The sequence below is a fragment of the Lates calcarifer genome, linkage group LG8, assembly GCF_001640805.2.
Source record: "Lates calcarifer isolate ASB-BC8 linkage group LG8, TLL_Latcal_v3, whole genome shotgun sequence".
Lineage (NCBI taxonomy): Eukaryota > Metazoa > Chordata > Actinopteri > Centropomidae > Lates > Lates calcarifer.
In genome coordinates, this window is record NC_066840.1 from 10130693 (window position 1) to 10156214 (window position 25522).

A 25522-nucleotide genomic window follows, 5' to 3' on the forward strand; every position below is an offset into this window, starting at 1 on the left:
GAGGGAAACCAAGATGCTACGGTCTGATAAACTGATCAAACAGATGCTTGAAAGTGACGGACCTACACGAGTAGTTGTTTCAAACAGCATTTATTCCTGTATGAGAAAATATTGTCTCAGGCAGATTTACAGATCTTGCAGTACAATTCAAATGACAAGATCAAAAATCTCCCGTGCCACCAAGTAAAACAAAACAAAAAAAAGAAACTCTTGTAGGCAAGTGCAGTCACTGTTGCCCACAGAGCTCAGGTCTTGTGCCACCTCACTTCTAGAGAATATGTTCTGACATGTTGGTGAATACCATCACTATTACAAAGAGCTACGTAGCATCATACATAAATCTTTTCAATATTTTACTTTTTTTTTTAAATAACACTCTCGACTGCCACAAATTATAAATTAAAATCTAAATTTGATTTTTGCATTCCTTAAATTACTTCATGTAAGCCAATATAAACATACATTTACATATTTACAAAACTATACACATGCACCTGTACTACACTGAGGTTGTATACATATATGTATATACTGTACACACACACACACACACACACACAAAGTTTTTGCCACACATATGGCTCCAGAAGTCACCAATCCCCTACAAGTTTTTTTTTCTCTCAACAGACCGATTGTGCTTTTCAAGTCATTTCAGCCGGATTTGCAAACAATTGCAAGTACTTCAGTGAGTGATTGCAGTAGACATAATAACCACAAAATAATCAGCTTCACCTCTGTAGTGGCGTCACATTGTAGCTGCACCGGGTACTCAAACATTCTATCATAATACAGTTTCACAATATGGAAAAATAAGTAAAAACCTCTCAAGTCCCACCCACAACACGTCAGAGCTGGACTAAAAGTTCAAGAGTGTTTGCAGCCATTTGACCAAAAGTTATCTGTATTTCTAATCATTCGATTTGCTCTTGCTCTCTATTGAATCTACAGAGCACTTCTCAGAGCTGCTGAATAAAATGTGTACACATCCAAAGCAGGTTTAGGTTTAAATTCAGTGTCAGAGCCAGCTTTAGCAATTTTGTCATATTGTTTTTGAATAATACTCTGCTTCAATACTAAGTAAAAGGCTTGATACTGTGTGATCCAATTGGAGGAAAGTTAGAAATATAGGTGACCGTTTTTTTAAGTTTAAGAAGAAAAAACTGTAATTTGCAAGGACAGCAGGATCACTTTTGAATGACGTATGTCTGGAGCAGCAGAGTACGCCGCTTCTGCAGGTTTAAGCAGCATAAGCTACACAGTGGTCTTTGTTTTTTAGTTTGGTGCCTTTTGCATCTATTTGGAGAATCGTTAAGGACATTTTTGACAGCAAAATCTTAATTTTCATCCATAGCCGTAGAAGCCAAAGTCCAGATATGACGTGAACATTAAGTGGGACTTTCACACTTCATAAAACACAGTGACATTTCTATGGCAAATACAATCTAAATATGTTTTGAATCAAGACAATCCCTTTGATGATTAAATATTTACACTTGTCTCACTTAAGTCTTGACTCACTTTGGCCTAAAATAAAATCTTTATATGAACACATAGCAACAGTGGTTGTGTAAAACCTTTTTTTAAAAAAAAAAAAAGTATGTGAATAAATGAACAAAGTCATCTAGAAAAATGTGTTCAAGCACTTTTTGCCTCCATTTTTAAAAACCAGAGCATTAGTTTTACGTAGAAATCCTTCAAATATCATCAAATATTGGTAATCTCATTTACTTTTCCACCGTTTTAAGAGCATTGATGAAGCTTCTATACACATAACCAGGCAGCCTGTTTAAGATGAGAAAATGTTTCAACTAAAATTTATATAAAATTGGAGGGAGTGAAGTTAAGATTTCCTCTCACATGGTTTAAATGTACTATGGCCCGGTCATACGCAGTGTGTACAGACTTGCGAACGCTGGGTTTCTTGCCTTCCATTAAGCGCAGTTTGTCTACAGTGTCATCCATCCCCAGCGGCAGTAGTTTGTTACGAGGGAGCCATTGCCTGAAAACCAAGATGGACAGGTGAGCAAGTCTACTACCAACTGTTGTGACATGTGAGCGTGAACTTTATCCTGCGTGTCTGAATCTTACCAAGTTCTCTTGGTGTCAAAGAAGAGAACTAAGAAGAGCTTTTTGCCTTCGTCTGTTTGTCTCCACTCGCCCAGTTTAAGCACCTCCACAGGAGGCACAGGAATGGGGATGCCGTTGTGAAGAAGCCCTTCCTGGGGCATGTCTGGGTCAACAATCTGTAGCAATAAATTCTGTCAGTTGCGCTTATATCAGCTCTGAGAGTTGAGACCTCAGAAGAGCTTGGTATACAAACCATAAACTAAAAGATTAAATCCATTCTCACCATTGCTGGGTATGACGGATATCCTCTGCATTTGGCCCAGACTAGGTCCAGTGGTGCAAGCTCTGTCTCGCTATCTAAGGACAGAAGTGTAGACTTTCCTGTGAACAGGATATTCCAATATATTTAATTAATTTGTATTCATGACAGCTCCTGAACTGTACTGGTCATGAATATTGTAAACTTTTGTTTTTTTTGTGTGTGTGTGTATAATTAAGCATCCTATAAACACACAAATATAGAGGCATTTCAGTGTAATTTGATTGCCCTCTTGTGATACAGACCAGACCCAGAGATGTCTCCATTCTCATTGCTAGGGACTTTGGCCAGTGCAGGTTTACCCCGACTACGTTTGGGTGGGGAGACGCTACAGCTGTAAGAGAGAGGAGAGAGAAAAGCAAAAGAGGAGGATGATTTTTAACCTGCAATAATGATTTGAAAAAAACAACTGCCTGCTGTGGCCAAAAACTATGAGAGAGGTGACAGTGACCCAAAACAGTACAGCTGCGGGCAAGAAAACCAAAACAATAAGCTGAAACATGCTGTGATGCTGAGCAGAGCTGCAGTTGGGTGATAATTCTCTGCATTAGTGATTCATCGCTAATATAAAAATACTGACTGTAGCGGCTTTAAGGAACCATGCTCACTTTAATTTTTGGTCTTCGTCATCATGGTCTGCAGTGGTGTGCTTTCCATTTGTCAGGCCTAAGAAAAAAACACAAATGAAATCATGACTGATGTGGACTTGACCTCTCTCAGGTTTTAAACAATCTATTTAGTCCCTACCTGCTTCTGTGGGTGGTTTGTCTGCTTCACTTTCTGAGCTGAGGCCTCTGGACCTCAGGTGGTGCGCAGAAGGAGAGGGAGGTGCGGGGGAGGCGTTTGGAGTGGGAGGTAAGGTGGTGATGTTGGTCACACCTGGTGAATTTGGACTAGCAGGGGTGCTCTCCAACCCATTGGTTTTTCCATTCTGTTGTGGCGGGGACTTGTTCTTTGCCATCCGTGCTCCGTTTTTAGCTTTCTTAAACAGAACTGACGTCCGGCGACCGACTCCGGCCAAAGGCAGAGCTGGGGGCGTTCCCAGCGGTGTAACCTCGTGAACAGCCTCCTGGTTGTGAGGACGGAGTTTCACCGACTTCAGCCTCATCTTCACCTTGGCTTTTGCTCCCACTGCGGGATGATCTCTGACGCTTGTAGGAGCGCCCGGGTGACCTTCGCCCCCCAGTTGCGATACCCAGGACAGGAGGCTCGAGAGGAGCATCTCCCGGCAGCGGTGATGACACTGGGCAAGTCAGTTCCAGCACAGGTGGAGAGTCATCTGGAGTGAAGAGAAATTTATTTCAGGATCATAAATTATTAGTGGATTAATCTTGAATCATTCTCCAAAGTGATGATTTGCTGCTTTTCTCTGTGTTACACCTCTGTAAATTGAATATCTTTGGGTTTTGGCTTGTTGGAAATTAAAATGGGTAGACTTCATTATTTCAGACGTTACAGACAAAATGATGAATCCATTAATCATAAACCTAATTAATAATGAAAGATAATTGCTAGCTGCAGCCATAATCATAAATAATTTACAAACTGCACTTTGGTTAAATTGTATTAGTAATAGCATGAAGCCAAATTTAATTTAAGAAAAGTAATAACAGAGTAAAACTTTACCTGTCCCAGAGTTGGACACTGTAGTCAAAGGTCCATTATCCACAATATTTTTTGTCTCCGTTTTCTTTTCCTTCTCCTCCTCTTCTTCCTCCTCGTCCTCTTCCTCTTCTTCTTTTCCTTCATCCTCTTTGTCATTACCATTCACAGACTGAGTGTTTTGCTGCTGCTGGTTCATCTTCTGTCTGAGAGTGTTGATCTCGCGGCGCAGCAGCCTAATGCGTTTGGTTCGGCCACCGCTGGTTCGCATGGATGTAACCATGTCCAGTTTATCCAGTAAGGCCTTTAGCTGCTCCTCTGTGGTTAAGTGCAGTCTGTTCTCTGGGTCCAGCAGAGAGTCGACTGAGGAGAAGAAAGGCACGAGAACAGGTGAGACACATGGGTTAGGTTCATGAAGAAATACAGTAGCTAGCTCCCGCTCTCAACTCACCGTCGTCCCATGTACAGTGGTAGAAGCCATGCTTGTTTGGAGCCTCTGGCAGATGCATGCCGGTGTTGGGGTCCAGGCCGATGCTCTGAGACTGCCTGTGGGCGTGGCGGAGGATGGCTCCACCCACCTCCCGCAGCTGTAAAGCCGCCTTGTGAAACATGGTGTCCTTGGAGTTGTACTTGAGGCAGTTGGAAATCATGAGGTCAAAGTCCCTCTCTAGGTCGGCGATGGAGCAGTAGGCGTGTCCCTCCAGTTTGGTACGCATGGTGGAGAAGTCCATGGGCTGGGAAATAAACTCCAAGTAATCTGGGACCTCAGTGAATCATTAAAATCAGAATATTAGCTGAGTCATAACAAAGCAAAAGTAAACATGCAGCTAAAAAAAAGTGTCTATTTGAGCAGCTCGCTCTCAAACTGCACCAACCTCTGAAAGATTGACGGGCTGAGAGAAGATTTTGGCCGTGTCCTTCTCCTGCAGTTGGTCCAAGGTGGATCGGAGCAGCACCAATGCTGGGGTCAACTTCAACTCCAGAGCAGCCTGATGAATTTTCATCTGGAGAGAGATGATGTAAACACACAGGGGAGAGCAGAGGAAATACAAGGTCGCTGTGAAAAGGTTCAAATGAATGATGAATGCTGAAGAGAAAAGAGGTTACAGCTGCCACTAACAATTATTTACATCACCAATTCATCTGCCTAGTATTTTCTCAGTAAGATGATTCATCATTTGGACTAGAAAATGTCAGGAAACAGTAAAATATAAGCATCACAATTACTCATAGTCTAATGTAACACATTTAAAATGCTCGTTCTGTCAGATATTCAGATACTTAACAAACAAAATCTGAATGATTAACTGACTCATTGTTGCACCTCTAACATAGATGTTTGTGAATGGCAATGCTGATGGTAGCGTTGTGAAACTACCCTAAATAATTATAGTTCATCTCACACCTCACACTTCCTCTGTCACGCACCTGTTCTCTCTTTAGCCTCTCTCTCTTGCGGATCAGCTCCACCAAAAGTCTGGCTCTTTCAAGGTCTTGCCTCAACTTCTGCCAGTATCGAAGCTCCTCTCTTGCAGCACACAGCTTCTCGTCGGGCTCCTTCTGGACACAGGAACAAGCAGAAAGAGATCGGATTTTTGATTCAGCGTTGAAATCTATTATAATAAGCTTGAGCCATCCTCTGGCAATATAAGTGAATGGGCAACAGATCAAAACCAACATCACCACAACTTTTTACATGCTGTCGCCTTCTGCAACAGCGAGAGGTCTAAAGCGAAGACGACAGAACAGTGAAGTCTTGTGTGGAGGCTTGCCATCTTTCTGAATCAGCCACTGCAAAGTGTGATTTCTGGGCTTATGCTTGATTTCAGTGTGTGAGAATACAAACATGGAGTGAGTGTCATGACTGGCCGTTCTGAACAGACTTTACCGGTTCTCTGAAATCCTTACACTCTATCTGTAAATGTAAATGTGCTGGTTTTCTCACATGTAGGCAGACAAGTGCATTATGTAAATTAATTCTGGGTACCAGTTTTAAACAAGTTGGAGTTATGGACAGTGTCACATGCGTCAAGGATGGCAAAACCACATGTGCTTAGCTTGCACACTCTTGTCACATGTGTGAAAACGCAAGTGCTGATGGATTTCATTTTCAGAAATTCTCAACAGTTTCCTGTGAAATATCACACGATCACAAAACTATGACAAATCAAATGTACAGTATAACTGCAGTGGAGTTATTTTATTTAGATTTTTACATACATACTGACCATAATCTCTGTCCCCACCTGCTCTGCAGTCCTGTGGGCCTGTAGATGGGAATGAAGTCGGCGTATTAAAGGCATCCCATTTCGTGACTGTCGTTTGAGTAACCAGTAGTTATGAAGTCTCTGCATGAACTGATTCTTTCTCTGGACTTCGACTCCTGTGCAGATCTTGTTCAGCCTGTGGAGAACATGTGTAGCCATACATTAAAACCTGTGTGGGCACACTGGTGCTCATAGTAACTTCAGATAGGGTGATTTATAATATCAATAACTGCACTGTAGCACAAACCAAGACAGGAAAAATTTTTCTTATGGTTCCCTGGAAGAATATTAATAACCTCTTAAGGTAACAGACACTAGTAAAATAAACTACACATGCTGGGTTATGTAAATTCTCTCAATATGCAAACGTCACACCTGTGAGAGGGGATCTGAGGCACAAGCAGCACAGGCACATTTGAGCGACGTGTCGAACCACCAGACCCTTTCGTGTTCTTCTTTTTCTGGCCTTTGGTAGTCTTCTTGTTCGGTGGTGAGGGGGTGCTTTGAGTATATGACCTCTGACCCCGGTTCCCTCTGCCGCCCACCAGTCTCCCTTCGACCGACTCGTCTCCTGACCCGTCCCGCCGAAACCCCACAGGAGAGTGATGCTCACAGAAAGCAGTCTTCTTCACAGAGAAGGTGGTACCGTTGACGCCCGTCTCGCGGACCGGGTCTATCTTCATGAAGAGGCCGGCCTTCTGGGCGCAGGTGACGTGAAAGGCCCTGTAACAGTTGGCTTTGTGGCACTGAATGGACGCTCCCCTGCCTTTCTGCTTGCACAGGTAGCAGGTGAGCTTCCAGCGAGCAGGAGGGATGTTCTTGACCCCCTCAACTGGCTCCAAAAACACTGTGTTGGCAAAGCACACCTCCGGGATCCATATGGCACAGACAACGTGGGCCCAGCGTCCATCACTTGTCTGTTTGAAGGCACCTCCTCGGTTGGGACAGAGCACGCAGTCTACGGGACGGGAGGGAGACTGCAGGCAGCAGCGGCACAGCCACTGGCCCTCGGGTACGTAGGGCACGCCGTAACACTCCTGGTGGACAGCCAGGTTGCAGATGTCACAGAACAGGATGACGTTGCTGTTGAGGCATTCATCATCCAGGCAGACGCAGCAGAAGGCGTCCTCATCGACTGCGCTCTGGGACAGAGCCTGGCTACGGGACTCCAGGATGGACTCCCTCTCCAGACGATCGATCAGCAGCTCAAAAGTGTCTGGAGAAACAGAGGCATGACCGTCGGACACCCTCTTTTGGTTCACCATCTCCAGCCAGGCCAGGTCCTCCTCGTCCATGTCGTACTCAGCCACACTGTCCTGCTCCTCCCCTGACTTTTCTATGTAACGGTAGTACGCTGCCGGGAGAGGAGGTGCCTCTGAAGGGCTGACTGACCTCAGCAGACGGAAGTTGGGCTCAGGCAGGGGGCTTTGGTGGGATGGGTGCTGAAAGGAATTCGTAGCTCCTGTGTGCTGCTGGGAGCCGGACCGCTGGTTCTGGTGAGATGCATTTTTACCACTCCTCCTGCTTTTACTGTTTGCGGGTTTCCTCCACGATTTGCTTTTACTCTGCGTTTGCTCGCTGTTCTCCTTGTTGCTGTTGCACTCGGCAATGTCCTGGGCCATCATCTCGTCCTCGGTTATAACCGGCAGAGGATCCGTGATGTTGATCCGATGGAGCCTCCCGTCTAGGTCCACTTCCACTATTTTCTGTGCCTGAGCGTACGTCAAAGTCTCCCTGGATGGAGAGAGCTGCAGTCTGTAGGGCGAGGGGGGCCGCAACTGTCCAGACGCCCCCCTGCCCCTTCCTCTCCCTCTACCTCGACCCCTACCCATGTTGAGTCTGCGAACAGCTGTCTCACATTCCCGACTCCTCACTTTCCGCATGGGAGTTTACACCTGCTCCCTAACAGATGAGAGGAAAAAAATTAATTGCAGTGATTTAAGTTACGGTCTCAACACTAGTCTCTACATTGATCTGTGTTGAACGTCAGTCCTGTTGGGTGGTTGTATTTGTTTGTTTGTACTTCCTACCGTGTAATCATGGTCTTGAGTCAATAATATCTGGGATCTGAATCTGATTTTACTGGAAAATAACTATTCTGATAACAGCTATCACATCACTGGTGCCACCCACAGCAAATGTTTAATTTTAAATTTAGAATAATTGTCAGTGTCAGTGGCACTATTGTGTTGTTTCAACTGTAAACCTATGTAATGCCACAAAAATATAAAGAATATCACTGTTTACATTTACCGTTTATATAAATTAATATGTGTTATGTCTGTCTGTCCCAGATGCACCATTGTAGGACTGTGTGTTTGTTTGAGTGTGTGGACAAACCTCCCTCTTCTATCAGTGTTGTTCATTACTTTGATTTTACCTCCTTGCAGTGTATACTTCCTTCATAAAAATGCTACTGAGTTTAAGGAAACAAGCTTAAAACCAGTGATTAAAATGTTATAAACAAGTCATTATAAAAAAAAGTTGCCTTTAATCGTGAATAATTAATAAACTGCTAACAAATTTGTGTTAAATTCCGCCCTCAATACTGGTTTTATATTCCTCTGTGCACCCATTATGAATTTGTTTTTATCCTGATTAATCATATTCCTGTACTGCTGCCATCGTATCCTGCAATATTGGTGAGATTTATTAATTTGGATACAAAGGGGTCAACTGTGGTGCTGCTGTAATAAAAACACAGCATGTTACCTCAAGTACTCCTGCTGCACAAACACAACTACAGCAACTTGTACTGCTCGTATGAGTTCAGCTCAGCTGTCTCTCCATTGGTCCAATCAGGAGTCTGTAACACTGCCTTATTTCTCTCGAACCAATCAAATGGCAGCATCCTCTATTTTTTTCCTTGTTGCTGTGCGTAGTTCGGTTGAAGAGCGCTAAATACCAACCCGAGTATCTAACATCTGTCAGCCATTTTAGGCGCACAACAGCAGAGACAACATTTGTATTGCAAGTTGATTAGCAGCCCAATTACACATGCCAAAAGCAACCAAAGAGCAGATGCACCGTGTGCACCGTGCCTAAATGCATAAATTGATTGCATGTATACATTAGATCACGACACTGTCTGTGTGCAACGTTTCGGGCATTGCTTTGTACTCCAGACCCCTGCAAAAAGATTGTCTCTTGCTGATGTGATAACGTTGCTCGGTCGGACAGGACACGCAGAAGTCGTGTAACACAACGGCAGAATTTCTCAGCAACGCTGAAAATACTGAAAATATCAGAGTCGTTTACCTTGTGAAATCGTCCTCCGCAGTGCGAGTGCCAAACAGAATAACTGCACCTAGCTAAATGTCAGCTAGTGACAGACTACAACCAAGGCGGACATGCTAGCTGTTAGCTTAGCTAGCCGGTAATTTCAGGAGCGACAGCGTCATCTTCAGCACTTCACTTCTCCGCCGTGACTTCGGTCAAACACACAAACTCGACCCGGTCTCATTGCTGTGCTTTAAACCTTTCAAACGATGCTGGTTACAAACTTGGGGACAGCAAAATCGCGAAGATATCAAATTAATGTACCTTGGATGAGGCTAAATATTCAGTCGAGATGGCTTGAAAAATACGCCCCTTTGGAAAAAACCACCTCAGCCAATTGCAGGTCGCCGCCTCACCTCGCACGCAACGCGCACCGAGCTCTGATTGGTCAAGGCGGCAAACCGAATTCACCGAACTACGTCTGGAGCTCATCACAGAGAGAAGCGGTGAGAAAAACAACGACACACATATTCCGCGCCTTAAGGCTTCATTTTCATTTCCCCAGCCCTCATATTGTACCTGTTACACACCTGTTTTTACCCAGGGAAGCATGTGACGTTATTCTGAATCTTGTCACTTTAATGCCTGTATATGCATTTGTTTAGCCACAGAAACACTGAAGTAATGGGTTGCATAGTATATCTTACTTGTTTGATTACGTATTTTCATTATAATGTTTTTATTTCCCAATATCAAAATCTACAGTACTTCAATTCAGGCTGCAGGGACTGCAGCTATATATTATTTAGACCATGTTTAGACCATGATAATGTGGAATAAATACATTAATCCTTCAAACAAATTATACTTTTGTGAGCTGAGTTGACAGAATTTCTTCCATTAGAATAACTGCAATTAATTATGTGAGCTTATGATTCAGTTGGTTGTAGATTTGACAGTAATGTTGTGGGTTTGAGGCCTATCAAAGCCAACAATGATTTTTGCTAAATTAACTCCATCCACTGGCAGGAGAGGATGCACTTACTTCAAATTGCAGGATGATCATGTGCCAGTGCTGACATACAATAATTTTCCCATGGCAGCAGTCTTTTGAATTTATTTATATATTACTACTCATTTTATTGTCTGCACAATTCAGATTAAGCTGCAAAATATAGATTAATGTGATGATGTCAGGCTGACTCAGTTCCTGCCGCTAGTTTCACAGGAGCCACAAAACGCCTGGTGAACATACAGAGACTAATGAGGTCAGCTGTATCCTGCTGAACCAAAATTATTATCTTATGTCAAGCTATATCAAGATTTCAGCCGTTAACAGAGCACAGATGTTAACTGTGACTTGAATTTATAACACCATTTAATCATTTTAATGAAATATAATCTCTATGGCTCTAAAATTACAGCTGCCATGTTTGTTAACCTACAACTATCATAGTATAATAGTAAAATATAAATTAAAGTAAAACAAAACAAATAAAAACAAAGGATAAAAAAGCTTATTTGGACGCATGCCCCCACACTGCACTGTAAAATATATATGCAGTCAAATGGGTGAGAGTTATTCAGAGAGATAAATCCATCAAACAGGACTGTGCCAAATATTGATTTTGAAACTCGACTGAAGAAACAAACCTTCACTCCTGGTTATCTTTAAACACATCGGTAGGTTTGATTTTTTTTTTTTTTTCTCCTATCTGTGCCCATACCATAATGAAGGTTTTCTTACTCATTCAACACTTTGCTAAACCTCAGACCTTTCCAGGGTCAGTGAGCACTCTCCCATACAGATGACTCATTTCATATTCAGTCCTTTGTAAGAATATCTTCACTCTGTATGTTTCTTTCTCTCTGTATTGAAACATTTAGATTATTCTTCCCAAGTCAGTCAAAGATTAGAGAGTAGGCCTGGTGCCCTTGAGCAAAAACCTTAACCCTGACCTAACAGCTCCAGTGGTGCTGCTTGGTGAGAGTCAGACTGTGGCTGCACTTGGCAGCTTCTAGGTGTGAATGTGATCACGGCTTTGCTGTAAAAGACCCTACTTCAATACATCTACTTACAGAAGTTATTTTTCAAATAAACTTTGTGTATAAAATAACTTTCTGTAAGTGTGATGTACATTGAATGAGAGCTGCTTCAGGAGCTTTAAACAATCAGATTTGTTCACATGTAATGTCAATAGAAAACTTATTCTACTCTTTAAGTACAATAATGTTTCTCCTCTCAAGATGATGTGCCACACACGTTTTTTCTCCTCATATATATCATTAACATATTCTTCAGAGTCATTTTTTGTGTAAATCACCACCTATAAATCTACAGTGGAAGCTGTATGTTCCCTACGTCACGCTGCTTCTCCCCAACCCTTCTAACGTCTCCCACTTTCTCCACCCACAAAAACTTTGTTGGCTGTCTCGACACATTTGAATCTGGAAAACTCCAGATCACTGCTGCATTACAGTCGAGCTCACTGGGGTCAGTCTGAAGCCTGACGTGCCAATCCTACAGTCACATCTTGGACTCTTGACAGGTAATCTTCTGTATGCTCTCCTCTCTGATTGGCAGCTTTTAAATGCTTTAATGTGATGACTTGATTCACATCTTTGCATCTTTATCCAGAAAGATCTTAACTTGCATTTATTTAAGTTTATTTATGTGATCCTTCTGATGCACCACCAACCACTAACTTTCTATTTACAGCCCTCAGGATGCAAATTAGTGGAGACAAGATGCTGTTCAGCTTCTTTGTATTGTCTTTTGGGTTCTTCCTGAACATGGGGATGTGTACTGCAGGTAAGAGACTTTAATTCATCTCAGGTTTGGTTTTGGTTTTGCAGAAATAGTACTAACACACAAAAGCAATGTAACAACTTTTGTTAGGTACTGCTTACTTCCTTTTTTTTTTTTTCTTTACCTCAAATCATGTTTAAAGTGAGCGAATGTGCACAAATGTAGAAGTCAGTCTGATTGACAACATTAGAAAATAAATAAAAAAAGAAGTTGTGTTTCTGGATACTGATATTTCTGTCTGACCCGGTCACTTCATTTGTAATTCAGTGTGGTGGCAGCTTGCTTTTTTTCTCTGCCAAATTCCTCATGTTTTCTCTGCTGGATTTGGTAGAAATTTCTCAGGCTTGACAAGACATAAATACATAGACTGTCAGATCGGATGAATATCAAAGTGTAGCGCCACATCCTGTCCAACTCTTGTAGAAAAACAGACAAGGAAGCAAGCCAGTTGACAGTCTCACAAAAAAATGGCAATAAATCAACTCTATGGAGCAAACAAAGACCCTGTGTTCAGAGTGGCCAAAAAGTGACAGGGGATTGAGGAGCTTGTATACGTGTCATGTTTTGAAAAGGAGGATCTGATGGTTGTCAGGATCACCCTGTGGTGATGGATCCCCGAGGCCTTGGCCTGAATTGAGGCTTTTGATGCTCTTTGACTGCCCTCCCATCTCCCAGTGCCATGGCATTGAGGCTCTTTGAATTAACACGCTGCTCTAAATAGATTGTGGTCAGCAAACCGTTTTCAAGTAGAAGAGGAGAGGCGCCAGATCTCTAGGATACCGGAAACCAGTTGTGACTGGAAGGTCAATACATGTACCCCAAAATTCACCTCAGACGTCTCTGCGTGTCAGACCAAAGTCTGAAGACGGCCACTGCACAAAGAAATCTTTGATTGGACATCAGCTGAGAAACGTCTGTGAGTGAAAAATAAACTTGTACTGGATCCCCATTATTTGTTTACCTCCTAATACTGCCCTTATGAGCAATAAATACCAAAATCATGTTAGCAGGAGTCGACACACATACTGGAAAATTTGGTGGACTGACCGGCTGACCAACATTGCCACAACAAGCCACATCACTAGTGCTGCTAAGAACGTTGTTGTCTGTGGAGGTTCTCATGCTGCAGTTAATGACATAACAGCTCATGAAACAACACTTTTTAGAGGAATTTTAGAAAAGTCTGGGATCTACTGAGCTAACGTTACTGCACTAAACTGTTCCTTACTTCTCCCCCTCACCATCAGTGCAATCAGAGCTGAGAATCACAACAATAAAGGTAGTTAATCTGTGTCTTTCTTCATACTTAAGCTTCATATCACTGTGAATACAAGATTAAAGATAAAACACATTTCACTGATTATCTTTTAACATATTTCTTTACAGCAAGAGCCGTACACAGTTTCCAAGGGCACACAGCTGGAGGGTTTTTGCATGGACCTGCTCTCTGAAGTAGCCAAGAAAGTGGGCTTCAAGTACAGAGTGCAGCTGGTGAAAGATGGCTCGTACGGCAGGCAGGATGACAACGGGAACTGGAACGGGATGATTGGAGAGGTGGTGAGAGGGGTGAGTACACGAAAACTGACATTTGAAAGAGTCAAAGGGCAGCAAACGACTCTGCAGGAGCTGCATTGTAATATATATATACACATCTTCTTCCACATGTCATTCCCTGCAGGAGGCAGATCTTGCAATCGCTCCACTGACTCTCACTGCAGCTCGAGAGAAAGCTGTGGGGATGACCAAACCATTCATGCAAACAGGAATTAGCATCCTGCTGAGGAAGGACATCTCAGAGGGATCAGGCTTCTTTGATTTCCTGACCCCATTTACGGCCGAGACCTGGGTCGGAATCCTCATCGCCTATCTGGGGACTGCTGCAAGCATCTTTTTAGCTGCCAGGTTGGCGATGCCAGCAGTTTAATTTTTGACTTGTGTATTGATGTTTACTGATGTAGTTATGTGTGGATTTAAATGTGAACATCTCCTTATTCCCTGTGGATATTTCCTCATGTCTGCTGGCACTGACCTGTTGCTACATTAATAATTAATACTGCTATGTGAATGCAGACTCAGCCCGTGTGAGTGGAGTCAACCTCAGAGTGAGCAGAACAGATTCAGCTTCCTCCACAGCCTGTGGTTCACAGCTGGAGCTCTGACTCTTCAAGGTAAACAGCAAAACCAGACACATTATGTGCCAATGCAACAGACAAGAGAGGAGAATCTCTGTTCTTAATGAGCTGCCTCATTTGTTTCCTCTTGTCTGCAGCAATTCTCTTTATCCTACAGGCTTTGACATTTTTCCTTTTGTGTTTTTTGTGTTGTCAGGTGCTGGTCCTCACCCCAAAGCTCTTTCAGGACGCATCATTTGCTGCAGCTGGTGGTTATTTACTGTTGTCCTCCTGGCTTGTTATTTCTCCAACCTCAGCTCCTCTAAGAGCCCTGAGTCCTCTCAGCTGACGGTGAAAGGGTTTGAGGACTTGGCCAATCAGGACATGATTGAGTATGGCTGCCTGGCTGGCTCTTCAACCCTTGCCTTCTTTAAGGTGAGAGTGAAGAAGTGTTGATCTCTCAGTTGTTAAGACAGCTCCTGCTTTGGATCACTACATGCTGTTATGCTCTCGATTTTTTCCCTTCATCCAGAATTCAAACAACCCAGTGTACCGCAGAATCTACGAGCACATGGAGAGAACTAAGAGTTTTGTGTCATCTATGGACGAAGGAGTCCGGCGCGCAAAAGAGGGCAACTTTGCCTTTATTGGCGAGTCTGTCTCTCTGGACTTGGCAGTAGCACGCCATTGTGAACTGGTCCGAGCTCATGAAGTCATTGGCATGAGGGGATACAGCATTGCTGCCGCCCTCGGTGAGGCAGCTTTTTTTTAAACATCATTCAATAATGGAATTATATGAAGTTAAAAAGTGTAACTAACATTAAACCTATCAATTTCTTCAAGGTTCCCCCTTAATAAAGAACCTCAGTGTGGCAGTCCTTCAGCTGAGTGAGGCTGGTGAGCTGGCTTACCTGCGGAGCAAGTGGTGGGCCAGCAGCTGCATAGCAGACAAGGCCAAGTCTACAGCTGGGCAGCTGCACAGCCTCAAGGGAATGTTTCTGGTTCTTTCCCTGGGCTTGGGGCTGGGTGCACTGCTGGCTGTGCTGGAGCTCACATCCAAGAGTCGCAGAAGTGCAGCAGGAGCAGAGGGTATGTGCAAGCTCATTCACAAATCACATTACTGCTGTCCAGCTACAAAACATCCATTGCCAAAGTGTTAACTTTCCAGAAACTGAACCAAGCAGTCCTTATTTGTGTTTATCCAGTGGGATTTGAACCTGTTTCATAAGCCTGCAGGCTGCAGTGTTTTCTCAACCATTTAAAGACCAAGCAATTTGTTACAGTTAAAAGAAACTCTGTCATTTACCAACTGGTTTTCACAGCACCAAATGCAGAGGGCACAGACTCAGCGAGTCACAGACAAAGATTTGTGTGGAAGCTTTGAGGCACGTGGTTTTGGCAAATCCTTGTTGGATAAAACTTCCAACAAAGAATTGTTCATTACGACTCATTGTTTCACAAATGAATCAAGAACAAAGTAAAGACAGATGTTTTGGATTCATTATCTTGGCTCTGTAGTATCGTCTGTCTTGAACGAGGACTGTAATCTGATTTATGTCTAGTTATGGTATGAGTTCTTAGTTCTTGGTAAGAGTGTTATTTGAAATATGATTCATATTATTGGCCATGTTTACATTAAATTCATCACCATATTAATGAAGTGATTTGTTTCAGAAATCCTGCTGCACTGTCCTGACTGAAGAACTGAGTCTACGCTTGAGGACCAGCGATGCAAGCAGAGCTCAGGAAAACGCAGACAAAGATAAAGAAAAAGCATAGAAATGACGTAGAATCGTGTAGTTTTAACAAGTCTGAAAACTTTTAGCTTCCAGTGTTTTGTTTGTTTGATAGCTTTTTCAGAATTTCTTCTAATATTTGACAGAATCATTAACTTCACTGTAGGTTTGTGGGTTTTGAACTCATGTTTTATTAAAATAATCAAGTACAAATGCTACAGTTTCAGTGGAAAAGCAAACATTGTAGTTTGAATATTATGAAAATAATTGTTGAAATGATCCACGTTTACACTTGAAAACTAACACATCACTAGCAAATACTGATACATTTTATTTGCTGATCCTTTTTTGTGACTCTTCATCACGCTGTTTTGTACAGTTGGCAATGGCATCACATGATTTTCTTTTTACAAACTATTTCATGCTTAAAAACTGTTGTTTGTAAACATTCCAGTAGCATGAATACAACTGTGTGGATTGTAAACATACATACAACAAGCCTAAAGTAATAAAAACTGTCTAACTGTGTAATTCTGCTTTGTGTCTTCCCATGTATCTAGAGAGAAAATCAGAACTGCTTTGTTCCTCATCATCGCCTCATCTTTGTTCGTCCTCCCACACCTCCTTTGTTTTGCAGTTGTTGCTCATCGTCTTCCTCTGAAGAGTTTGGTGTCTTTGGAGTCACAAAATTAAACTGTGCTCTCATCTAAAAAACAAAACAGAACAGAACATGATACAGCCAATTAACTTCTGCATTTATTTTGATGTATTTACTTTGCAAACGGATCACATCATCCATGACTCACCTTCTAGAAAAAGCGGTGATTTACAGCGGATCTCTCTCATCTTCTGGTCAAACAGGGCCTTCATCTCCCTCTGCAGGGTGCCCTCACGCTGCTCTCCGGCTGGCACGCTGGAGGCCACGAACTCCAGGCTGTCAGTGCTGCCGCCGCTGCTGCTGGACGCGCTGTCTGACAGGCAGAGGCCGTTGGGTACGTGTCTCACCTGGTTACCGTAGCTGCCATACTTTTGTGTCCGCTGCGTCTGCCAGTGGAGAGCGGGTTTGCGGTTCACCGTCGGCGTCTGAGGAGAGGTAGTCTGTTTTCGAGGGCAACTGCGTGAGCGGGCCTTTGTTCGTATTGGGGTGGGCGGTCGGGGGGTGGCCGGGGCCTCCAAGGTCCGTCTCACCCTGGCGGGGGATGATGGAGGGATGAGTGGAGTAAATTTGGCTTCAGGCTGGGGCAGAGGCTGTGGCACGGGCTGAGGCTGAGGCTGAGGCTGAGGCTGAGGCTGAGGGAGTGAGTCAGTCTGACTCTGAGTTTCTGGTGGTCGCTCAGGTTCGGTTTCTTGCACGACTGGTACTTCCTCAGTTAGTTCAGGCTGCTCTGGTTCAGATGTCTGAACTGTCCCCTGCTCAGCACAGTTTGAGTTTGGTGGTTCCTTAAGTTCACTTTCCGATTCTTCTTGAATTGGATTTTGGCTGTCAGGAGCGAGACCATCAGGACAAGAAGCCTGGGAAGAGGTCTCGAGGTCAAAGCTTTCCGCTATCACACAGGGAGCAGGCCCCGTGTGGTGGGAGTCAGTGGAGGACATCCGGCTGAAGATCCCTCTCCTTGTCTCTGGTGGTTCATGGATTTTAACTCTGTGAGCACGCCTCACTGGCTCGCTCATGGCCCCTTTGTGGATGGCAGCCTTGGCTGCCGGCCCATGTACCAGAGGAGACATCTCCCCGTTCCTGCTGTCCTGAGAGATGGTATCCGCATCCTTGCGGAAGTACAGGGCACGTCCATCTTCTGAGGACAGGACGGAGAAGTCTAGAGAAGGCTGCCTGTGATGACCCTTCATGTGCTTCTGAGCTGCTTTTTGGATGTGTTTTCTGGCAGCTTGCACCGCATTTGAAGGTTTGATCTGTTTTACAAAGAAGGTAAAAAGATTTTCAGATATACTTCTCAGATGAGTTTAAAATTAGTGTGTGTGTGTTGATTATTTTGAAATTTGCTCACCTTTCCTGTAATATCATTGATAGCAACATGAACAAAGATGGACGACTCCGCCATTCCCTCCAGGTACACATGCCGATAACCTACATATTTTGCATTTAAAAAAACTCATGTTAAACTACATTTCACTTGGGAAATATGCTCATTTGCTTTTTTGCATGGAGTTAGCTGATTCACACGTTTTGTCTCTCTTTGTGCAGCAACTTTCTGGAGTCTTAAAAATTAGTTACTGAATAAGTTTGTGTTAGTACCTGGCATCATACTTCTGAAAGCTACAGTCCTCTGTCCAATGAAATCTCGTCCAATAGGATCATGATCCCACACCTGGAAACGCACCAGGGCGATCTGCGGCATTTGAATGCTGAAGACGAGGGTCTCCTCCCACATCGGGTTGAAACCTGAGTGACAGCAGAAGGGAAGTTACACAGGCTGAAAAGCACAAGAGTCGACCCGATATGACGTAGTTGATCATTTTCTTAAGCTATTGCAAGATGGAGTTTGCACAGTTACCATTATCATCCACCACCCTGGTCTGCTGCTTGGAACAATCAACAGGCAGACCGATAATCTCAACCTCCACAAAGGGATCGATAATCTGAAAGTGTAAAAACATTTTAGCAACAATTTTAGCAACAAAGCTGCTAATTTTTGTGGTGTCTTAATGATGAAGCCATGATTTTAGTTTCTAACACCTCTCCTCTGTCCCCGAACATGGAGTCTTTAGGTTTGGGAAGCTGCTGTCCGCTGATTATCTTCAGCACTAACTGAGTCTTTCTGTGTCCTGGCACAGGATCCTCCAACATGGGGTTAAAGGCAGCTGTGAAAAAACAAGAAAAGTTATTACATCCTCACACAGGGACAGCTGCCTTTCACTCTTTACAAACTGCAGCATAGACGTACCTTTACACATGCACTTAGGTTTCAGAATATATCCACAGTTTCCGTTGCTTGAGAACTTGGCTCGGTTCAGTTCAAGCATTCGTCCTTCTGTTTGATAGTTCATCGCAACTAAAATCAAACAAACAAACATATATACACATGAAAAACTGCTACAATACCAAACAGAAAATCAAGAAGCATTGTAATCTGTGGTCTTACCCATATGGCATCCTGCATTCCAGTATGGTTGTGGGTTGAAGTTGCTTGAGTCCACCCTGTAGTTGGACGGGTAGACTCTCAGAAGCTGGCGCTGGTTGAAACGCACCAACTCAGCGGGTTTCAGCTGTAAGATCTGGTTCATAACAGTCTCGTTAAGGGAAGACACCTGCCAACTGTTTGTAAATGCTGCCAGACAGAAACAAAGACGCATCAAGCATCCACCCTCAAAGTTTACAATGACCTGTAGGATATATTTGTTTTAAACAGAGTAGTTTGATGTTTACCTTGTGTTTCTATGTCATGCACACGGACAGATTTCGTGTATTTGACCAGGTCAGACAGAGCTCGAGACAGCCTCATTGTTTTCCGCTTCCTGAAGGGAGAGTTATGGAGTGTGACTAATCAGTAGGAGCATTAGCTTGCTAAAACTTCTCAATTCAATGACTACTAGTCTTACTTGGGATGGTAAACAATTTGGGTCCTTTCCCTGCTGCTGCTGTAGTCCGATTCTCCATCAGACATCGACTTGTTTTTAACTCGAACTCTCTTTTTCCTCTGAAAAAAAGTGTATATTTTCTCTCTAAATATTTAAACAGTCAAATTTATTTCATTACATTTTCATCACAGGAAATTGAATTAAAAACCAAGTGGACAGAAGAGATTTAAATAGCTTAAGAAAATGAACAATGTCAGACCTTTCGTTTGAAGCTCCTCATGATCGATCTGGCAAATCGCCTTTTCTTTTTGGGTTGATTGGCAGAAGTGATACTATTCCCATCCTGAAACAGTCAGGGATAGTATATTAATATGACTATCCATCCATCCATCCATTCATCTGTCTATCTGTCTGTCTGTGCTTCGAGGTTTCACTAGCCTGTGGATTATCATCATCGTCGTCGTCATCTTCCTCTTCGTCCTCATCACCAGTGTCTTCATCAGACACATCACCTTCCTCTGCATCAGAGTCAAGGTTTGCTGGCAGCTTCTTCCCCTAGAAAACAACAATCATTAAGTCAATTACACTGTGTTGTATATTTTTTTACTACTTTATATTTTCTACCTTTACAATGAGTGAGTCCTTCCAGCTCAGCTCATAACAGAATAATATATAGTGTGTTGCTAAAAACAACTTTACCTTGACTAAAACCTTCCCTTTCAGGATCTCAGGGGAGGGCAGCTTCTTGCATTCAGTGCATGTTGACATTGGACAGGTCCAGTTTGTCCTGCAGCACCTCTCTCAGATACTCAGCCATCTTTTTCTGCTGGGGCACGGTGCAGTGGTTCTCTATGGACAAGATCACTGGGTACCTGCAGCGGAGGGTTGAAATGATGAGTTACTAAACCAGCATGATGCTTTTTACTGTAATAGGCTGTACCAATATCACGGCCCAGAGGCACTTACTGTGACTTTGTGAAGGCATATTTGTTGATTGTTTCAATAACGTCTTTGAAGAGAATTTTGGACGTCAAGGTGTAACCATGGTGGATAATGGGCTCTCCATCGGGCCCATCCCAGCAGTCCACTGACAGAGGAGAAACAAAGTGCTTTACCTTTACAGAGACGCCTGTATCGTGATGAAATCACAGCGAAGAGAGCTGACGTTCTGGTTTTGCACGCTCTTACCCTCCACACAGCGACAGCCAGCCTGGAGAACATAGGCGTACATCTCCACTCTAGACTGAGACAGCAGCTGGTCTCCTGTCAGGTAGGTGTTGTGTGATGTGGCGATGAAGTAGTTGCACAGAGGCTGCGTCATGTCCTGGTTCACCTGGTTGTGCTCGGGGTTGAAGATGTCGCCTGCGGGACTCCGCATGTAGTTAGTAAAACCTGGAGGAGGAAAGTTTCAGACCTGGTGTTTTACTTGCATGTCGATGTCATGTCTAGACACGTATGACGTTAATGATGCTTCATCTGTCAGATGCATATTTGGGCGTTCTCCATACCATCGATACCCAGGACCATACGCTGCAGGTTCTCAGGACACGGCTCAAACTTTGCGATTATGTCAACCAGATGCTCTTTGGCCAGGCCTCGCATCTGCAGATAAAGCAACACCAAGAATCATCTTTTTCATTAAATGACCCAAAATATGCATTTACATGTATGTTTTGTCAGTTGAATGCTTTTGTTTGTTTTGTCTTTGTGAACTAGCAACGATGGGAAATGTTGGGTTTGTATTAGTAGTAAATACACTGAATGCCTGGTGTTCTTTCCACCTGAAATTACAGATCTGTGTGATTATTTTTAGTCAGTTTGTTGTACCTTCTGTTCATTTTCCAGGAAGCGTGCAAGGTCATGGAGATCCATGACTTCTTTCTGATTGCTGTAGGAGATCAGGATCAGATAGAGGTCTCTGCGGGTGGAAATCATCTTGTAGAACGAACAGAATTCCTCGAAGCCCAGAGAGCCTTGGTTCTCGTCTGTGTCTGCTTCCTACAGATATTGACACAAGTATTTTCTGAGCCGGAGATAAGTGTCTCAGTGTGTGTGTGATGTGAGATAACCACCCTGCCAAAGAAAATATGCACCACCATGCACCATATACATCTGAGGGATATATCTCTGTCATCACCAAACATGATGGAGCTCGTTCACAGGGACTGTTCTCATCAGGACGGGAGGATAGTGAGCGGCTGAGCTAAAGCAGTGCAGCTGAAGCCATCTGTTCAGCAGTGGCCATATGGCCTTCCTGTTTCTCTCTCCTGCCAAAATACTGTATATACATTTGTCTGATGGCTGCGCCTCCACCTTTTCAGGTTACTGCGTCTTTTATGAGAATGATGTGAGGAGTACATCGAGACTAAACCTGTGACCTTTTACTTAAACTTAAAGGTTTTAATTCTTTAGTACCTGCCCCAAACATCAGTGCATAAAGAACTTATTTAATTGTCCAGAAACCATTTGTTAATCCTGTTTTTTTTTCCGGTTTGGAGCCGTTGTTTAGCCATATACAAACCTCTTTATTTATTTTTAGCCATGCTACCAGCACTGCCTGTTTGTCAGTCCACCACTTCAGTCCAGAAATATCTCACTAACCATCAGCATGTATTCATGGTCTTGAGAGGATGAAACCCTCCTGCTCCCTGACATTTGACATTTGTCTCAGCTGTATTTTGAGTTTTGCACTGACTAGCAAACATTAGCATTTAGCACAGCTGCAGTTTAGCCTCACAGAGCTGCTTGCATGCTGTGTTTATTTCCAGCTACTGTTCATTATTCAAGTGGAGCCATCAATCAAGTCACCAGTTAAATCATGTAGCTTAATACAATTACGTTATGCAGCCATGCAGCCATGCAGCCCTAATTCAATGAAGCATAATCTCCAGTTGAGATATTGTATCAGTGATGCTAGATTATTAAATACACAAAAGCTCAGATGTAGCTTTGATGGTGTGCCATGCATATTAAATCTATCACAGCTTTTATGATCAACCTTTGTGGATGTAAATCTTACTTGAAACATCTCCCTGACTTTCTGCTTGGGCAGATTCACATTGAGTTTGTGGAGCAGCTGGTGAACCTCCCCGATGCTCAGGGTCCCGTCTCCGTTCTTGTCGGCCTCAGAGAAAGTCTGCTGTAACCATGTGAGGCTGCAGTTAAGGAGGAAACTACAACATGATCAGGTCAGTTCACATGTGTTGTTCTGTCAGAGTATCACAGCGTCTAATTCTTCAGTTCAGAGTGAGTTTATCATCACTTTTAGGTGAAATAATCAGTTGAAAATCAAGTGATGTGTCCATGAGTGGTTGAACAAAGGATATTGATCACGGGTGCGTTGCCTCCGGGCCAGGCTGTCTTCATCACTGATACCAGCCATGAGGTATTTCAGCCCAGTGATCCAGGTGCGGGCCTCCTCTGCGTTGGTGGAGACCAGGTTCAGGGACTTCACACGCTCCCCATAGTAAATACTGAAGCAGCAGTTTGGATCGAAACGGTTGTCGGCGTAGCGCCTGAAGATCTCTGACTTTTTCCCCTCACAGACTTCATGGATGGAATCAATAGTTACTGAAACAGATGATGAAGAAATCAATCAAGTGATCAATCAGAGCTTTCCATCATTTTTAATTAAGTGTTTGTTTTCTCTCTCATTAGCTTCAAATATAAATACACTGTACAGTTTCTTTTTCAGGATAACCAGGGCTCTTAAGAAATGAGGAAATATTTGTTGTAAATAATTGCCTTCAAGTTTTATGATGGATTATATGCAGCATATGTAGGTTTTAGGTTTGCCTTTTATTGTAATTACAGGGTAGCAAATATGATAGCTCACTGTAGAACAGTAATCCAACATTTACTGGTTATAAAATGAAACCTTCATGACCAATAAATGCACCTGGCTGCTATTTAATTCATTTTTACTGCATCTTTTCCCATGAAGCATCATGGTAGAAAACCATACGTTTACGCACAGCAACACACAAATGGTTTACAACCAAATGTGATTTTGTTCTGAGAGACCAGAGTTATTGATATGGATCATAGACATACTGTGTGTATGTTCAAGCCTCACCTCTAAACAGAGGGTGGGATGCAGGCTCTCTTCTCTGAGAAGAGGTTCAATCTATTTATCCCCCTCCTAACCCGTGATAGATCTAATTTGTCGATCAGTGATGGTTTGATTTTGCCATGTGATCAGTTCTGATTCGTTTGAGCCTGAGTGCTATGTAAAAATGTTGTTCAGTTCTGTTAAATTCAGCGTGGTGATCGCTCACTTTTGGCCTTGTCGTGTTTCCTGGAGGGCCGCCATCGGATGCAGGACTTGTGCTCGTCCAGGTAAAAGAATCGGACCAGTCCTTTCTTCTTCCCCTTCAGTTTGGTCATCTGAGTGCCGGCCTGCATGGTGCACATACACCTCTCCACTACACCAGAGCACAAGGAGACACATTATTTATCAAGGATCCGATAGCTTCTGTCTGAAATCAACTGGGATGATCACAGAATCATTTATTTAATCCAAACATCAGATTGGGTTCATTCCAACTTGAGATTTTAAGGGAAATGTAGCTATAGATGCTGAAGATCGTCCATTTTTACCACAGATTCAGTCAAAAGTGCCTTGTTATTATTGCAGATGTTGTTGAGCCAGTGTCTAATATGTGAAATACTGCAGAACATGTGTTGTGATTTTGTGCAGGAAGACATGACTAACTCAAAGGAATGCCTGAAGCAGCCGAGACAAGTAGAGGTTTACCATCAAGCACTTGTTTATGAGATTATAGTCTGCGTCACACAGGGATTTAAGTAGCTGTTTATGTGTTAATGACAAGAGGCACAAGAGGGAAAACACACATAACCAACAACAGAATGATTATTGTCTTACACAACAACAACAAAAAAACAAATCAATCAATTATTGGCTGCCTCACAGAGATTTAGACCATTTTCTTCTTTGTTCAAATTTGAATAATGGGTTTGAAGTGCTTGTGCTGAAATGGCGTCAGCTCCAACAATTTTACTGAAGCACTGGGAGCATCTTAGTTCATGGTGAAGTGGTGTGATTGTTTTGTGCACTGGGGGCAGGTAAGCTTTGTTTGTAATCTGAAGCTCAGATACATGTGATGCAACCTGGCACAACATTCAGGCTAATCCTAAAGGATTGTCTACTGTCCATATGCCCATTATCTATTCACAGGCTTCCCAGCTTCCCTGCTCCTCTGTGCTATTATATGAGGAACACCAACAAAATGGCTGCCATTTACAAGAAGGTAACAGAGTTGGAGTTTTGAATTCACAGCTTGCTGTTTTAGAATCTCTCATTATTGTCATGTGTCCAGTTAAAAATTCCCTCTTCAGTTGCAGAGAGCCCCTCTGCTAAACAACCTGTTGACACGCTGCAGTAATGACTGTCATTAGAGTCTTACCTATCTGACCCAGCCTCCATTTAGGCTGTGCAACCACACTTCCACCAATCCAGAAAAACTCCTCTGCGAGCCTGGATATGGACGCCTTCTGCCAGAGTTTAGGGGAGCTCATAATGGACGGGGTGGGCGAGGGGCTCGAGGCCTGTTTCGCCTGATGGGAGGAGCCCCTCGCCAGCAAAGGGGGGGGGAACATTCCTGATGACAAAGATCCCAAAGACTGAAAGTTGGTCTTCTTGGGCGACAGAGAGGACAGCGGTTGGCTGCCCCCCAGCCCTGGAGACCGAGGTGCCATCGGTGGGGTGATGTTCATCCCTGAATCGTACATTTGAGTCCAACTATCCTGTCCCATTCATGCCACATGAACCCACCTTCCTCCTCATTCTGCCGGGCTCATCAGCAAAGTTTCTTTGCAGGGCAGCTTCTCTCATGCAG

At 43.3% G+C, this 25522-nt stretch overlaps 3 protein-coding genes across 3 annotated transcripts; 1 reads left to right on the plus strand and 2 right to left on the minus strand.

The window, feature by feature from the left end:
• Positions 1–74: 74 nt before the first annotated feature.
• On the minus strand, positions 75–11789 carry LOC108899158 (bromodomain and PHD finger-containing protein 3-like). The gene is given in 14 exon segments (XM_018699434.2): positions 75–1999; positions 2089–2243; positions 2351–2448; positions 2632–2720; positions 2995–3052; positions 3134–3458; positions 3460–3665; positions 4013–4351; positions 4440–4752; positions 4864–4992; positions 5417–5548; positions 6235–6391; positions 6631–8157; positions 9514–11789. Coding segments are annotated over 13 exon segments (3693 nt in total). The 5' UTR covers positions 8139–8157; positions 9514–11789; the 3' UTR covers positions 75–1815.
• Positions 11790–11877: 88 nt separating this feature from the next.
• On the plus strand, positions 11878–16661 carry si:dkey-183j2.10 (glutamate receptor U1). The gene is made up of 9 exons (XM_051072235.1): positions 11878–12023; positions 12194–12286; positions 13531–13562; positions 13670–13849; positions 13962–14185; positions 14354–14451; positions 14612–14829; positions 14927–15146; positions 15238–16661. Exons 2-9 carry the CDS (start codon positions 12202–12204, stop codon positions 15552–15554), a joined length of 1374 nt encoding a protein of 457 aa, XP_050928192.1. The 5' UTR covers positions 11878–12023; positions 12194–12201; the 3' UTR covers positions 15555–16661.
• Positions 16319–25415, minus strand: LOC108899127 (1-phosphatidylinositol 4,5-bisphosphate phosphodiesterase eta-2-like). Its single transcript, XM_051072597.1, is given in 21 exon segments — positions 16319–16836; positions 16937–18038; positions 18134–18213; positions 18382–18528; positions 18641–18725; positions 18823–18947; positions 19031–19138; positions 19229–19414; positions 19513–19601; positions 19686–19783; positions 20103–20219; positions 20364–20417; positions 20419–20536; positions 20631–20751; positions 20853–21056; positions 21173–21266; positions 21492–21662; positions 22684–22813; positions 22991–23234; positions 23942–24088; positions 25091–25415. Coding segments are annotated over 21 exon segments (3762 nt in total). The 3' UTR covers positions 16319–16819.
• Positions 25416–25522: the final 107 nt, after the last annotated feature.

What these genes read in the sequence shown, in the direction of transcription:
- si:dkey-183j2.10 (XM_051072235.1), top strand. Translation starts at nt 12,202, where the DNA reads ATGCAAATTAGTGGAGACAAGATGCTGTTCAGCTTCTTTGTATTGTCT. An exon ending in CATGGGGATGTGTACTGCAG is followed by an intron (nt 12,287 to 13,530) that starts GTAAGAGACTTT and finishes CCTCACCATCAG; the next exon opens with TGCAATCAGAGCTGAGAATC. An exon ending in TGAGAATCACAACAATAAAG is followed by an intron (nt 13,563 to 13,669) that starts GTAGTTAATCTG and finishes ATTTCTTTACAG; the next exon opens with CAAGAGCCGTACACAGTTTC.